The sequence below is a fragment of the Grammomys surdaster genome, unplaced genomic scaffold (assembly GCF_004785775.1).
Source record: "Grammomys surdaster isolate TR1022 unplaced genomic scaffold, NIH_TR_1.0 144, whole genome shotgun sequence".
Taxonomy (NCBI): Eukaryota; Metazoa; Chordata; class Mammalia; order Rodentia; family Muridae; genus Grammomys; species Grammomys surdaster.
In genome coordinates this window covers 4,413,102-4,427,900 of record NW_021604602.1, presented here as the reverse complement: position 1 = coordinate 4,427,900, position 14,799 = coordinate 4,413,102, and the positions used below count along the sequence as shown (strand labels likewise).

Genomic DNA, 14,799 nt, shown 5'->3' with positions numbered 1-14,799 from the left:
CACACACACACCACACACACCACATACACACACCACACAACCACACTACATACACAACACACACACACACACCAGTCCTGGATACTACCTCCTATCTCAGCATCTGCAGGCAGAAGCAGGACTACAAGCTAATGCTGATTTCAGCTAGCAAGGAGGAGCCTCCGTGGTACTGACAGCGTCCCCCTCCTTAGGGAGGAAGGATGACTCTCAAATTATTCTCAGTGAAAGAGCTGGCACCCAGGTCAGCTCTTCAGCCGGGGACTTCATCCTGAACTGCCTGGACCTACTTTCCTGTCCTCCCCATGCAAGGCAGTGTGGAACCCTGAGATACCCTTAGGCTTGGTCTCTACAACCCCAAGACTGGTTGGTTCTAAAGGGAGGAGTGTGTGGTGCTGACTGAGTCTCCCATCGCCAAGGGGTGTGGAAAGCACAGAGTGTATTTCTTTGATCACTGGAGGCACTCCAGAAAGTACCAGTGGACACTTGGCATATTCATCCTCATCTTTCACAATGTTTGTTTGGAGACAGAGTCATCACTGTGTGGCACTGAGTGTCCTGGAGCTCGCTGTGTAGACCAGGCTGTCTTCAGAACTCAGAGATCCACCTACTTCTGCCTCCTGAGCACGGGGATTAAAGGCATGGGCTGTCCCATGCGGCTCAGATAGTATTCCTATTGTTAGAGAGTTATTATTCCTAACTTGTATGTCTTGGCTTCCAATAACAGTTATTCACAGAAGCCATTGCAGAGTTAGTTGTGTCATTGTACTTCCCGCCCCAGGGAGATCAAACTGTGGTCATCGCCTGTGTCTTCTCTGCTCACTTTTCACTGCCAGAAAAATCGGGGTTTATTTGTTTTCTCTTTTCCTTTAGAGATATGAATCAAATCCTGGATGCCTATGAAAATAAGAAGCCGTTTTACCTGTACACGGGCAGGGGCCCCTCCTCCGAAGCATTGCATCTGGGTCATCTCATTCCGTTTATTTTCACAAAGTAAGGATTGCTCCTGTGACTTGGCCTCGTGAAGCTGAGCTGCCAGAACTAGGCCTTGCTGTCTGTGGTCTCTGTTCTTGGGGTTTGCCCGGGCTCACTCTGCAAGAGCCAGGTGTGACGGGGATCACACCACCAGGGATCACAGACCTGCTCCTCCGCTCCTCTTCCTGCTCCTTATCCTTGCATAGTAGGCCAGGGTAGTCCAAGCCTGACGTTTTGGCATTCTGATGCAAAGTGGCATTCTTCCTGGGGTGTCCATCCTCAGTGTCCAGGGACTGGCTGCAGGGTGTGTTCAGCATGCAGTAACTCGTGTGTTTTGTAGGTGGCTGCAGGACGTGTTCGATGTGCCTTTGGTCATCCAGATGTCTGACGATGAGAAGTACCTGTGGAAGGACTTGACTCTGGAACAGGCATACAGTTACACCGTGGAAAACGCCAAGGACATCATTGCCTGTGGCTTTGACATCAACAAAACTTTCATCTTCTCTGATCTTGAGTATATGGGGTAAGGTGGAACATTTGTCTGCCTTCTGAGCAAGTGGGTGCTGACCTCATGACCAACCTGAAATGCTGGACATGGGTTATGGCCTGGTTTTTCTTCTCTTATGACCTGGACTGTTGGTTTTATTTAGCAGTAATTTTGGGAGATGAAATGCTGTGTTTGTTCATGGAAAGAGTTAATGTGAAAAACTACTATTGCCTTCTTAACTAAGTCTACAGAACTCATAAACATGAAGCCACGTTGTCATGGTGTCACCTCGGCTGTCACAGTGAAGGATTTTGCACTGTAGTGTCCAAGGACGGCAAGTCTGAGAGTTTGGTAGCCTTATTGCTTTCAATGGGACCTTTTCCTCAGAGAGGGCAGTGGCGCTTGTTAGAGAACCTCTGCACAGTCCCATTCCTTAAGGTGGCCATGTCTGAGTCTGCACACCTCATCCGCGCACTTCATCCCCAGTCATGACAGTCATTACAGGTACAGTCAGACTCGGAAGCAGGTGTGTCGGTGTGCACCTGCAGTCAGTCCCATTCCCCGGGGTCCTGAGACAGCAGAGTCGAGAGGGCTAGACTATCCAAGGGCTACATAGCAAGACCCTGTGAAAAGAAACAAAGAGGGGGTGTTATTAGTCAGCTATCCTAAGAGTGAGATTAAACCCTTATACGTACCTCTAATCCCACTCAGGCTACTGATACAGTTGGCTACATAGTCAGACCCTGTCTCAAACATAAAGTATTATAGTGAATAGTCTTTAACTCCACAAACATTTCTTATGTGCTAAGGTGTGACTCAGTGGTAGAACATTTACCTATTATGTGTGAGGCCCTATGTGTGTTCCCCACCATGGTGGGACTTGGGAGGCATCGAGTCTTGAGCACTTGAGGCTGTGGGCCTTCTCTCAAGGGAGTTGATTCAGCGGGTTGGATGGGCTTTGAGCTTGGGGCCATTGTGTAATGTTACAGCCAGTGATTAGGCCAAGGCAGGTGTGAGGAGGCACACAAGGGCCCTAGAGGCACAGAGGAGTCTGGATGCTACTGCTTCCCCAGGCTGCCTTTATAAATACTTGAAGCCAAGTGGGAAGTCTGTATCTACTGGAAGCAACAAATGCCCCACAAGAAATCTGATCTTTATTCCAGCTAGGAAAATCATTAAAATGTTTTAAACTATTTTTGTTACTCTGGGTGGGGTAGCTCATGTTGTTACTCCTAGCACTAGGGACAGAAAGACAGAAGGATCTCTCTGGGTTTGAGGCCAGCCTAGTCTAATAATGAGACACTGTCTCAAAAATATATATATATTTGAATTACATGTTAACCTATTTGTTGAGAAGGATGTGTGTGTAGGTAGGTAGGTTAGAGGACATCTTACAGGACAGTTCTCTCCTGCAATGTGGGTCCTAGGAATCAAATTCAGATCAGGCTCGGTGGCAGCACTTGTAATAGCCAAGCCCTTTTATTTGCCATCTCCAACACACAGAGATGAATTTTTAATTTTTTCCTGTCAGACTGTTTAATTACTCCATGTGAACATGGAGACTCTGCAGTCCTGTGAGGAATTTAAGTGGATCTAAGATGAAAATCTGACCACAGATCTTCAGTGATCTGTGGTAACACAGGTCTTCAGTGGTCTGTGGTAACATAGTCACCAGACTTGTCCCCCGTGTGCCAGCCTTCTCTTGTTCCTCAGAATAGCTGATGAAAGTGCTCGGTCTCAACACGGACACACCACAGGCTCCACTCTCCCTCACAGGCAGGCTGCTGACAGCATACAGTGACTGTAGCTTTCATTTGTGAGGCTCTCCATGTGTTGTTTACCCTAGCCTTGAACTCGTGCACAAGTGAACCTCTTCCTCTGGCCTCCCAGGTGGCGGAGGCAGGGAGAACTTTGTCTCACACGCGGCTTCTGCTCTGTGCAGCATGCTTAACCACTAGAGCCCTCCTGTCCCTGTCTTCCACACTCCTGCCTTGCCTGGTGCCCCAGCATGGGACAGGAAGAACTCACTTTGCTCTTAGCACACAAACTCTTGTGGTTTAGGCCCTGTGTTCCCTTCAGCAGCACTGCCTTCTCCAATTTGATGGACAGTTTACAGGTATGCCCTTCCTGGACTTAAATGTCAGTGGGTGTATTAGTCAGGGTTTCTGTTGCTGTGATGAAACACCAGGACCAAAGGCAAGCTGGGGAGGAAAGGGTTAGTTGGCTTGTATTTCTATGTTGTAGATGGTCACTGAAGGAAGTCACATGAGGAACTCAAACAGGACAGGAATCTGAAGCAGGAGCTGACGCAGAGGCCATGAAGGGGTGCTGCTTACTGGCTTGTTCCTCATGGCTTGCTCAGCCTGCTGTCTTATCCCAGGACCCCAGCCAGGGATGCACCACCACCTCAGTGGACTGGACCCCTTCAGTCAGTAATTAAGAAAATACCTTACAGCTGGAGCTTATGGATGCACTTTCTGATTAGAAGTTCCTTCCTTTCAGACAACTCTAGTTTGTGCTAAGTTGACACAAAACTAACCAGCACAGTGTCCAAATTGGAACAAATTCTATAGCAAGTCCATGAATAAGATTATGCAGGTAATGAGTAAAGGGAGGGGGGGAGCGGGCTACAGGCTCCTTTCAGCCCATTCCGAGCATGGCATTGTGTGTCTCTGGTGGTCTCAGCTGCTCACCTAGGCCCAGTGAGAACTTTGTCTCGCTTTAGTAGTATGGGGTAAAGTTGAATATTAGAAAACATGTCCTTCCTGGTAAGAATTTCTTCTCTTTGTTTTTTTCTTGAGAGGAGGTCTCAGTATGTTGCCCTGGCCTTGGGCTATAGTTATGATCATGTGTCACTACATCCAGCAAGAATTTCCTTAAACACATGTAAGCATTTACTCCTGGCTTACATCTAGTCAAGAATCTTATCTGTGCTCTAACAAGCCTCCTGGTCCTTTGGAGAGACAGATACAAGAAAGCCAGGCTCTGCTCTTCTTGGAAAGGAAGGAAGCAGCAGTCTGTTGTCCTCCCCTGCCTCCTGCTCACACTTCAGAGAGGACCTTCCTTCCAGTGGTCCTGCCCAGCTCTGCTCAGCTTGGTCTCATTCTCCTGGGCAAGTCTCTCTATCTCCCAACCTCTGTGTTGTGGAGGGTGTAGCCCTGGCGAGACGTGTCGTAAGAGAGAGCTTCCTAAGGGGCTGGACTCTGCGATCCCGACTGCTTCCACGGGCAGCCTGAGCACACGAGGCCCTTCCTTCTTACTCCTTCTGCTCCTCTAGTCCACAGGTAGTTTATTAAGCGTCTGTTATAGGCAGGTAAGTGCTGATTACAGCAAGCAGTGAAATAGTCAGCCAACCACTAGGCAACAGTATCTAAAGGTTTGCTTTTTCTTTGCTGGAAGTGGAGCTGCAAGCCTTATGAGTGTTAGGCAAGTGTCTGACTAGTAACCCTCTCTTCTAAAGGGCTAGTCAGTTAACAGGTAATTAGCTGACAGTGAGTTCCCGGTGTTGGGAGATCAGGAAAAGGTGGAAGTAAAGAGGGTTAGAGATAATGGTCCATGCTGCCAGGCCTGGGGTACTTTCTGAGTCGATGCTCTGCAAGCCATGGCGGGACCTAGTGGGCCCAGGCAGTGTCGCCTTCTATACTGTCTACTGTGTCTGCAGCCCATGTGTGGAAGGAAGATCCTTCCCTGGGGCCTTTGTTCACTTGTGGGACACAGTCAAGTATGCCTCTTGTTCGTGTGCAGTGTCAGGCAGTGTAACAGTCATGTGGGGGCTGTCCCCACTGGAAAGACTGTGGGCTCCATTCTGCTCTGACTAGGGAATGTCTTGTGCTGCAGAGTCTGGCTAGGAGGTCAGTTTGCAGGTGACCCATGTGCAGTCATCTTGATCCCCAGCATGCTTGACACCTCTGCCAGCCTCCTCAGTGGCACATAGCGGCTGCTTCCCAGAAGACCCTTCTGCACACACTGGTTCAGTCTTAGCAGCAGACAGACTGTGTCTTCCCGAAGGTTGTGGTGCTGCATGGTTCTGTTGTTTGCATGACTACATGTGGGGATCCTTCTACACTGCCCTCACCCTGCTCCCCAGGCCCTGAGCCTTTGCTGGCTACTAAGTAGAAGCTCCGGAGAGTACCCACTGCTCACCCTGTGCCCATATGGACTAGCATGCCCTGCTCGCCCAGCCCTAGCTCCCGTCTCCCCAGAGATACTCAGGAGCATTTCATCACACTCCCTCTAGGCTGTGCCAGACCTATGGCGTGATGAAAGAGAAGAAAAGAAAAGGGCCAGGCTTTGAGGCTAGGTGGACCTGGTTGGATTTCAGCTTCTGTATGCACAGGGCCTGTGACCATGACCTGGAGCCTCAAGCTTCAGCCTTCATTTGAGAAACCAAGACCATACATCTCAAGGGGGATTGTGCCTGTCACTGGGCCTTGGTCACTTTTCTGCCACCATAACAGAGTACCACACACTCGTAATTGATGAGAATTTTATTTCATGTGTATGAGTGTTTTGCCTATGTCTTAGGGTTTCTGTCGCTGTAAAGAGACACCATGAGCAGACAGTTCTTTCCATTATCACCGAGGCAGGGAGTGCGGCAGAACACATGGCCTTGGAGCAGCAGCTGGGAGCTTTACATGCTGATGCACAGGCAGCCAGCAGAGAAGCACTGGGGCTGCCATGGCCTTTTGAAACCTCAAAGCCCACCTGCAGTGACAGATGTCCTCATGGCCACACCTTCCAGTCCTCACACAGTTCACCAACTGAGAACTGAGCATGCAAACATGGGAGCCACAGGCTGTGTGCGTGTCTGTGTACCACAGGCTGTGTGCGTGTCTGTGTACCACATGCATGGAGTGCTCACAGATACCAGAAGGTGGCTTCAGATATCCTGGATCTAGAATTACATATGTCTGTGAGCCACCACATGGGTGCTGGGGACAAACCCATGTCCTCTGGAAAAGCAGCCAGTGCTTTTAACCACTGTTCCATCCCTCTAATCCTGATACAGACATTTATTTTGCCCAGTGCTCAGTCCAGAAGCATAGTACTGGCATCTCACAAGGGCCTTTGTCCTGAGTCAGCCCTAGCTGAAGATAGAAAGGCAAGCCAATCCTTGAAGAAGAGAGAAAAGGGAGGAAGGTCAAGCCATTCCATCACAGCAGCCTTAATCTATTCACAGATGCAATCTTTAACCTGCCCCCACTGCCGTTACAGTGGTACTTAAATTCCACGTTGAGTTTGGCCTGTAACTTTAGTTTTATCAAATACTATTTTTAGTGATGGTTCTTAAACGTTTCAACCTCCCTTGTTGCCCACCATCCACCAGAAGTAGTGGAAAAGATACGGGGGAAGTGGACCTGTTTAGAAAGGTTCTTTGGAGCAACTTCAGTCTGTGTTGTCTGGAAACTGGCAGTTCAGTTCACAGGTCAGCAGTGACAGCTTGATGCAACCACGAACACTTCACGGATACACCAGCAAGACACTTCAGTAGAATCAGGGTAGCAACAGAGGTGAGCTGACCGAGCAGAGACAGCCAGGCCTCAGCCCGCAAGAACACCAGGAGAAATTCTCAGCTGTGCCTCTCTCAGGAAAGCAAAGATCAGTGAATCTAGCTGTACCAGCAAGCCACGCTCTGTCCCCATCACTCTGTGGAGTCCCATTTATTCCCTCCAAACATCACATGTCCTCCACGTGGTTTTCCTCAGCATGTGCATCCAACAAGCCTGAGTCCTCGGTGGTGTCTAGAAACCATAGCACACTACCAGAAGTTTTTAGTGCATTTCTCTCTACAGAATCCGACAAATGAGGATCAACTACACAGTGTAAGGCAGACCAATACATGCATGTCATTAACAAAGAGTCCTTCATCATGTGTCCTTTCACATGCTTGCTTTAGCAGAACATCCTCTCTCCTATGTCTGCTTCAAAGCGTTCCTTCACATTTTGCCCCAGCAAAACAGCATCCAACCTACTTTCCAAAGAAACCTTAAGCTTCCACTTCATTGGCCTCTAGCATAACTCCAGTCAGACCCTGCATTCAGTCCACACTTCCCCCCCTTTCTGTCCTTCCAGTGCCTAGCAAAGGGCCAGGCTAAAGAAAGGAATGCTGTCAACAAGTCCAGTGTGAGAAGCCGCTGGAGGTGGGGACTGAGGACATGTCTCAGAGGCTTCTGGACTCTGTGACCACTGAGCATGCACACGGCGCACATTTGGACATGCAGGCAGGGCACTCACAAATAAAACTTAAGAAGCAGCCACTCTGAATTCTGCTACTTTCTGTGCCGTGTTGAGCCTGCTGTCCCTCTTGTATCAGAATGGCTGCCACATAAGCATCATCTTATGACCTTCACCGTCCAGAAAAGTCCTTTCACTCAAACCAGCTAGTATGGTCCATTCCTGTTGCTGGGTATGATGCCATCCCTACCGTAAGGACAGAGAACCACTGCAGTAGTGGAGAGTGGTACCAGATGCTGGAGGAGCATCTGCACAGGGCAAACCCTTTGCTGCACCCGTTGGTTCCAGAGCATTCCAGCCGGACACGTGTGTCTCACCACACTGTCATGTCCTCAAACAGTTGTGGAGCTTCTCCCATGAAACCCACACAGCATGCTGAGCCCTGGCCCACCAAGATGTGGACATTCCCTGTCAGAGTGCCCTCTGCACCCACCTCTGTTCCAACCCTTTCACAGGTCTTCCAGCACTGGCTGGAGGTGTGGCTGCTGTAGTTGTAGGCTCTCTCCCTGATGACTTCTTCAGATGGTCTCTCCATTCATCCCTGTTATACATGGACCGAGCACATGTGATACCCAGTGTTTCTGGGACCACACGTCACTGATACCCAATTTTGGTCCTGCTGTCTTCCATCTCAGGTGTGACTCTTGTTGTCTCTGCAGGCAGAGCCCAGGTTTCTACAAGAATGTGGTGAAGATTCAGAAGCATGTCACTTTCAACCAGGTGAAAGGCATTTTCGGCTTCACTGACAGCGACTGCATTGGTAAGGGGACCGATTGCTTGGGGAGCCCTCTCAGTGTAACAGGCGGCACTCAGAGGAAGCTAGCCAGCACAGTGCAGCACCACCAAAGCCTGAGCTAATGAGCTAACATGCCTGGTGTGTACATACATGTATGCACTCCAAGAGATAGATTCATACATGGAGCAAATGCTACCACTGAGCCTCGTGCCCAGCCCAAGAATCTGGTCTTTAAAGCACCTACTCGGAGACCTGAGATGTTATCACTTCATATAAAGCACTCAGAGGTAGGTGTTCCACCAGACTCAGACAGACAGACATAAGAATGACTGAGTTCTCCAACATGCTGATATGACCCCAATCATTATAGGGCTTAAAGGACCCAGGAGAGTTACAGGAGGACAGGTGGATCTCCTGCTCTCTCGTGGAGTGTTCACTGGACCCCAGTTTCCCCAGTTCTAAGAATTTTTAGCTGGATATGGTAGTGCACTCTTTTAATCCCAGCACCCAAAGGCCAAGCAGGCAGATCTTTGATTTTGAGGCCAGTCTGATCTATAGAGTGAGTTCCAAGCTAGTTATCTTGGTTGGTTGGTAGGTAGGTAGGTACGTAGGTAGGTAGGTAGATAAGGATTTTGACTAACTGCAGTCCCCTCCCACCCCTCTCCTCCCATGGTTTACCCCCACCCACCCACTGACTTGCCGACTGTATACCATGGTTATGTCCTCTACACGTCTCTGTCATTCAATGTATTGGCCTTTGTAGGCCATCATCTCTGAGACTTGTGAGAGGGCCTCTGTGCTCTGTGCTTGCCGCTACTGTCCCCTCACCTCCTCTTGGATGGTTCAGTCAGATTCATTCCCAGCAACTGGAGCATGGTCCTGATGCTTTTGAGACATACGTGACACTGGAGTCCCGGCATCAGGGTGATGTCACAGTTGAAGTTGAAGTCCAGGAGTGGCGTCTTGTGAGAGTCACTGCCCTGCCTGCCATGGCACCGTGTTCAGTCCTCACTCAGCGCCTCCCGAGCAGTGTACTGTGACAGGCCACACAAACGCCTGGATTCCCATGTTGGTGAGATGGAAGGAGGTGCCTTGCTATGGAGTTGTGCAGAGTAGCAAGCTCCTGGGAATGGCCACTGTGGTGTCACTGGTGGCCATGACAGCCAGATACGTTGACGGAGAATGTTACACAGCAGTGCATGGTGTAGGCACTGCTGAGCACACTGACAGTTGCCATGAAGAAATTGATGGGACCTGGGGAGGGCCCAACTTACTCTCTCCCTTTCTGTGTTTTTTGACTTTCCTTAGTTTTTTTTTTTTTTTTAGTGAGTAGGAAACCCATTGTTGATTCCTTTAACTGGATTAATTGCCCAGAGCAGTGGGTCAGCCCAACACGTAAGAGTATCTCCCTTCTTTCAGGGAAGATCAGTTTTCCTGCTGTTCAGGCCGCACCGTCATTCAGCAGCTCCTTCCCGAAGATCTTCCGAGACCGGACAGATGTCCAGTGCCTCATCCCATGTGGCATTGACCAGGTCAGGATGCAGAGCTGGGCTGCCTGTGGTTTCAGACTCCTAGACAGGGCAGAGGTGTTGGAGAGGGTGTTGAAAGAGGAAGAGCCAGTTTGAAACTGGCTGTGAGCTTCACAGCCTCCCGTGAGGGTGACTCCTCCTTTAGGGTTGCCCATGGACCAGAGCCTGGCCAAGTGTTCCATCGTCTTCACCCACACCTTTTCCCCCAGGATCCGTACTTCAGAATGACGAGGGACGTGGCCCCCAGGATCGGCCATCCAAAACCTGCCCTGCTACACTCGACCTTCTTCCCTGCCCTGCAGGGTGCTCAGACCAAGATGAGTGCCAGTGACCCCAACTCCTCCATCTTCCTCACTGACACGGCCAAGCAGATCAAGAGCAAGGTGAGCACATAGGGAGCACGCAGGCTCACTTACCATCCCATCTCTTACAAGTCTGACTCACAGCAGTGCTGGATGTCATGCCCCACACCCACCCTACTCCACTCCCTTGCACACTGCAAGGGAGCTCAGGTTTGGGTGGATTGGGAGTTCTGGCCTTTGGTTTTAGATGTTTGAGAATTTGTTAGTCTTTGATCCCCTTCATTAGGTGAAAGCTTGCAGGCTTTTTCTGTTTCCTTTTTCTGTGTGTCTCACCAGCATGTTGATACAGAAGCAGAGGCTTGGTATCTTCTTTATAGTCATCAATGAAGCTGTTGTCAATTACTGTAAAAGATGCGCCTCTATCTGAACATCAAACCGAGCGGGCCAGTTACCCTCTGATACCTTGAGTTTCCTTTTCCCTCAGCTTCTGGGAATGTTGGTTTGCTTATTAAGACTCTGAGAACAGACTAGGCAGAGATCTACCTGCTTCTGCCCTGTGAGTGCTGAGACTAATGGTGTGGGCCACCATGCCTAGCTGCACTGTTTGAAGCAGAGTCAGGAGACAGAGTCTGGCCACTCGATGCAAAGCTCCTGCCCTGGCACACTGCTCCAGGGTGAGGGCTGCTGTCCTCTTGAGTGCTCTCCTGGACAGAACTGGGAAGTTCCCTCTGACAGGACTGCCATGTCTAGTTGGGCCCTGTCTGATACTTAGTAAATATTTGCAAGTCTTGGAAACTAGGACTAGGAAGGGGTTTACGCACCCACATGGTGCAGCACCCAGTGCTGTTGCTCAGTGCAAGCTGCCAGCGAGTGAGCCCTCATGACTACAGGAAATCACTGACATTTCCTTTGGACCCTAGTCTGAGTGGAGTGAGAGGAACGTTTGGGGAATGTTATACAATAGTCAGAGTCCCTGCCAGGCTCCCAAGCTTTCCGGAAAGTCCCACGGGTTCTGGTTGACAATAGGGACCTTTCATATCTACCTCTTCCTCCGGAAATGTCTTCCGCCAGCCCTGCCTAGCATGGGAGCTGGTAGGATTGGCAACTCAGGGGATCTTTCTTTCTCTTTTGCTTTTGTCTGAAACTTCCAGAATGCAGAGTGGAGAGAGGAAGTGAGGTGTGCAGGAGATAGTTGTGCTTGGTGTTGAGAAGTTGGCCTTAGAAGCAGTCTGTGACTCTGGAGTATTTCTCATCTGCCACAAGCAACAGAGACACAAGGGCTAGGTGAGCAGCATGCTCACAGGTGGGCTCAGGGTCACAGGCAGGCCCACCTCAGCTGCAGACAGTCACCCTGGCAGGGGACCTTCAGACAGAATCCACAGCCCAGAGATGGGCTGAGACGCCTCCCCCCTGACGCAGGGTCAGGCTTAGAGTGAAGAAGTCTAGCCACTGGTTAATGCAGCTGCTGACAGTCAGCGCCTAATTCTATTGCCCTGTAAGTCAACAAGGCAAGGGGACTTTGGCATCTACCCTTAGCACAGAGCACTTCTGTGCCTGCCAGGTGGGTCTCCAGCAGACACCAACTGGTTGATGCCTTACAGTCTTCAGTTCTGATGCTTCCTCTCTGCATCCGCACTCACAAGTCAAGGCCTAAGCCCACTCTTGTGCCGGCCGCGAAGCTGGCTGACAGACCAGCTCGGCACCGGAGCCCCACAGTCCCACTCAGCTTTCCTGAACTTTCTGGAGCAGCTCACAGAACGTGTGTGTCGTAAGGCAGGAAGGTGGTGGTCTGGGCATAGAGGATGCTGAATCTCCCCATCTCTGGGCACATGTGCTCTCATGAGTGACCAGCCTGGAAACCAACAAGTTCTCCGAGAGAATTTAGGTTTTAGGAACTTTGTACAAACTATTCAGACAAAACATGACTATGGAAATTAACTTAGCCATCCAGGCAGCATTCGTAAGGTACAAAGACTGGTAACCTTTACCCCTACTATTCATATCTGTTCATCCATCCATCCACCCATCTACCCATCCATCCATCCATCCATCCACCCATCTACCCATCCGTCCATCCATCCATCCACCCATCTACCCATCCATCCATCCATCCATCCATCCACTTACTTACTTACTTCTTACTTTTCTGAGACAGGATCTCACCTTGTAGCCCAGGCTGGCCTCAGATACCAGGGATTCACCTGAGAGGCCTCCTGAGGCCAAGGTTAAAGGTTTACCACACTACATCCAGCTCTTCTCATTAGTTCTTCTGTTTGCTTGGAGATAGTGTTTCTTTGTGTTGCCAGGCTGGCTTGGAACTCCTGAACTCAAGCAATCCTCCTGCCTCAGCCGCCTGTGTATTGGCGTGCCTGTCACTTTGTTGTTTTCCTGTGCTCTTTGTTTTACATGTATATCTGTGCGTCACACGAGTGCCTAGTGTCTGCAGGGCCAGCCAGGGGCATCAGATCCTCTGGTACTGGAGCTACAGACAGTAGTGGGTGCTGGTGATTAAACTCGGGTTCCCTAGAAGAGCAGCCAGTGCTCTTAAAGACTCAGCCACCTCTCCAAGCCCATCTGGGGCTTTATTTATTTGTTTGTTTGTATTTTATGTACATTGGTGTTTTGATTACATGTACATCTGTATGAGGGTGTCAGATCCCCCTGGAACAGGAGTTACAGACAGTTGTGAGCTGCTGTGTGGGTACTGGAATTAAACCCAGGTCCTCTGGAATTGTAGCCAGTGCTCTTAACCACTGAGTCATCTCTTCAGCCCGTCTGGGGCTTTCTTAACCATCTGACACATCAAGTGTTTCAGGGTGCAGAACTTCCTACAGGCCTTTCCTGCCACCTCATGTTGAGAGTGGAGCTTCCCTCAGCTGTGTTGGCTCACGTGCATATGGGGTTGAGTGCTACTTTCCTGCCACCAATGGATACAGCCCCAACTGCCATCCTCTCTGTTGGCCACTGACTCTGAAGAACCTTTTGGCTCTTCCCTACATCTTAGCCCAGTCTACTTTGGATTCCAGACTGTTCTGTGACTCTGAGCAATGGGGGATGGGGTCAAACACTTGCTCTCCTGCTCCTCGCCATGAGTCACTAGTATAACCACCATCCTGTGGGCCCTGACCAATGTCCAGGGACAGCATGGGACTCTGACTGGCCTCTGCGCTGGTGCAGGTCAACAAGCATGCCTTTTCTGGAGGAAGAGACACTGTGGAGGAGCACAGGCAGTTTGGAGGCAACTGTGACGTAGACGTGTCCTTCATGTATCTGACCTTCTTCCTTGAAGATGACGACAGGCTGGAACAGATCAGAAAGGTGAGTTGACCCCAGCCCTGCCACCTACCCGCATGAGCCCAACAGTCTAGCTGGGCCTTGTGAGTTGCTGGAGTGTCCCCGGAGGCCTGGGCTGAGCCAGGCACGATGGTTCATACTTTCTTAGACCTCGCTACTCAGGATGCTGAAGCAGGAAGATTGTAACTTCCCAGACAGCCTGGGCTACGTAGCAAGATGTTATAGTTAGGGAAACAGAATAGGTGCTTGTTCAACAGCATATATATCAAAATTGGAACAATCCAGGAAAGATGAGCATAGTCCCTGCACAGAGATGACTGGAAAGTCATAAAGTGTTCCATATGGAAAACAAAACAAGATTGTTCACCAAAGTGCAAGCATAAAGAGGTTTGTCTTCCTTATCAGTGGAGAAGTGTAGGTAAAACTGCACACTGGTAGATGAGTTAGGTGCCCATGGTCCCAGGACAGCCTCTCAGGGAGCAGGTGGGGACAAGCAGAGCCTTGGCTTTGGAATGCTTCCAAAGAAATCCTATGGAGTAGAAAACAGCTTTTCACCCAAAGACACAGAAGCAGCAGCAGATAAATGTGCAAACATGCACTGTTGTGGGGGTGGAGGCCAGAGAGAGCCGTCTCAGGGGCACTGACCACTGTGAGAGCCATCTCAGGGGCACTGACCACTGTGAGAGCTGTCTCAGGGGCACTGACCACTGTGAGAGCTGTCTCAGGGACACTGACCACTGTGAGAGCCGTCTCAGGGACACTGACCACTGTGAGAGCCGTCTCAGGCACTGACCACTGTGAGAGCCGTCTCAGGGGCACTGACCACTGTGAGAGCCGTCTCAGGGGCACTGACCACTGTGAGAGCCGTCTCAGGGACACTGACCACTGTGAGAGCCATCTCAGGGGCACTGACCACTGTGAGAGCCGTCTCAGGGGCACTGACCACTGTGAGAGCCGTCTCAGGCACTGACCACTGTGAGAGCCGTCTCAGGCACTGACCACTGTGAGAGCCATCTCAGGCACTGACCACTGTGAGAGCTGTCTCAGGCACTGACCACTGTGAGAGCTGTCTCAGGGGCACTGACCACTGTGAGAGCTGTCTCAGGGGCACTGACCACTGTGAGAGCCGTCTCAGGCACTGACCACTGTGAGAGCCGTCTCAGGGGCACTGCACCATTGTGAGAGCCGTCTCAGGGGCACTGACCACTGTGAGAGCCATCTCAGGCACTGACCACTGTGAGAGCC

General features: G+C 50.4%; 1 protein-coding gene and 1 non-coding gene across 3 annotated transcripts in view; both read left to right on the top strand.

Moving 5' to 3' along the window:
* Wars (tryptophanyl-tRNA synthetase) overlaps positions 1 to 14,799 on the top strand; it is a 34,820-nt gene that overhangs the window by 17,755 nt on the left and 2,266 nt on the right. For both annotated transcript variants that reach the window (XM_028764426.1, XM_028764427.1), the window contains 6 exons: positions 871 to 990; positions 1,313 to 1,495; positions 8,353 to 8,453; positions 9,849 to 9,961; positions 10,168 to 10,341; positions 13,438 to 13,578. In XM_028764426.1, coding sequence (XP_028620259.1) covers positions 871 to 990; positions 1,313 to 1,495; positions 8,353 to 8,453; positions 9,849 to 9,961; positions 10,168 to 10,341; positions 13,438 to 13,578 — 832 coding nt within the window. The remainder of the gene's footprint in view (positions 1 to 870; positions 991 to 1,312; positions 1,496 to 8,352; positions 8,454 to 9,848; positions 9,962 to 10,167; positions 10,342 to 13,437; positions 13,579 to 14,799) is intronic.
* LOC114618795 lies at positions 13,797 to 13,901 on the top strand. Its single transcript, XR_003711018.1, has one exon. It is a non-coding gene; the product is annotated as a U6 spliceosomal RNA (small nuclear RNA).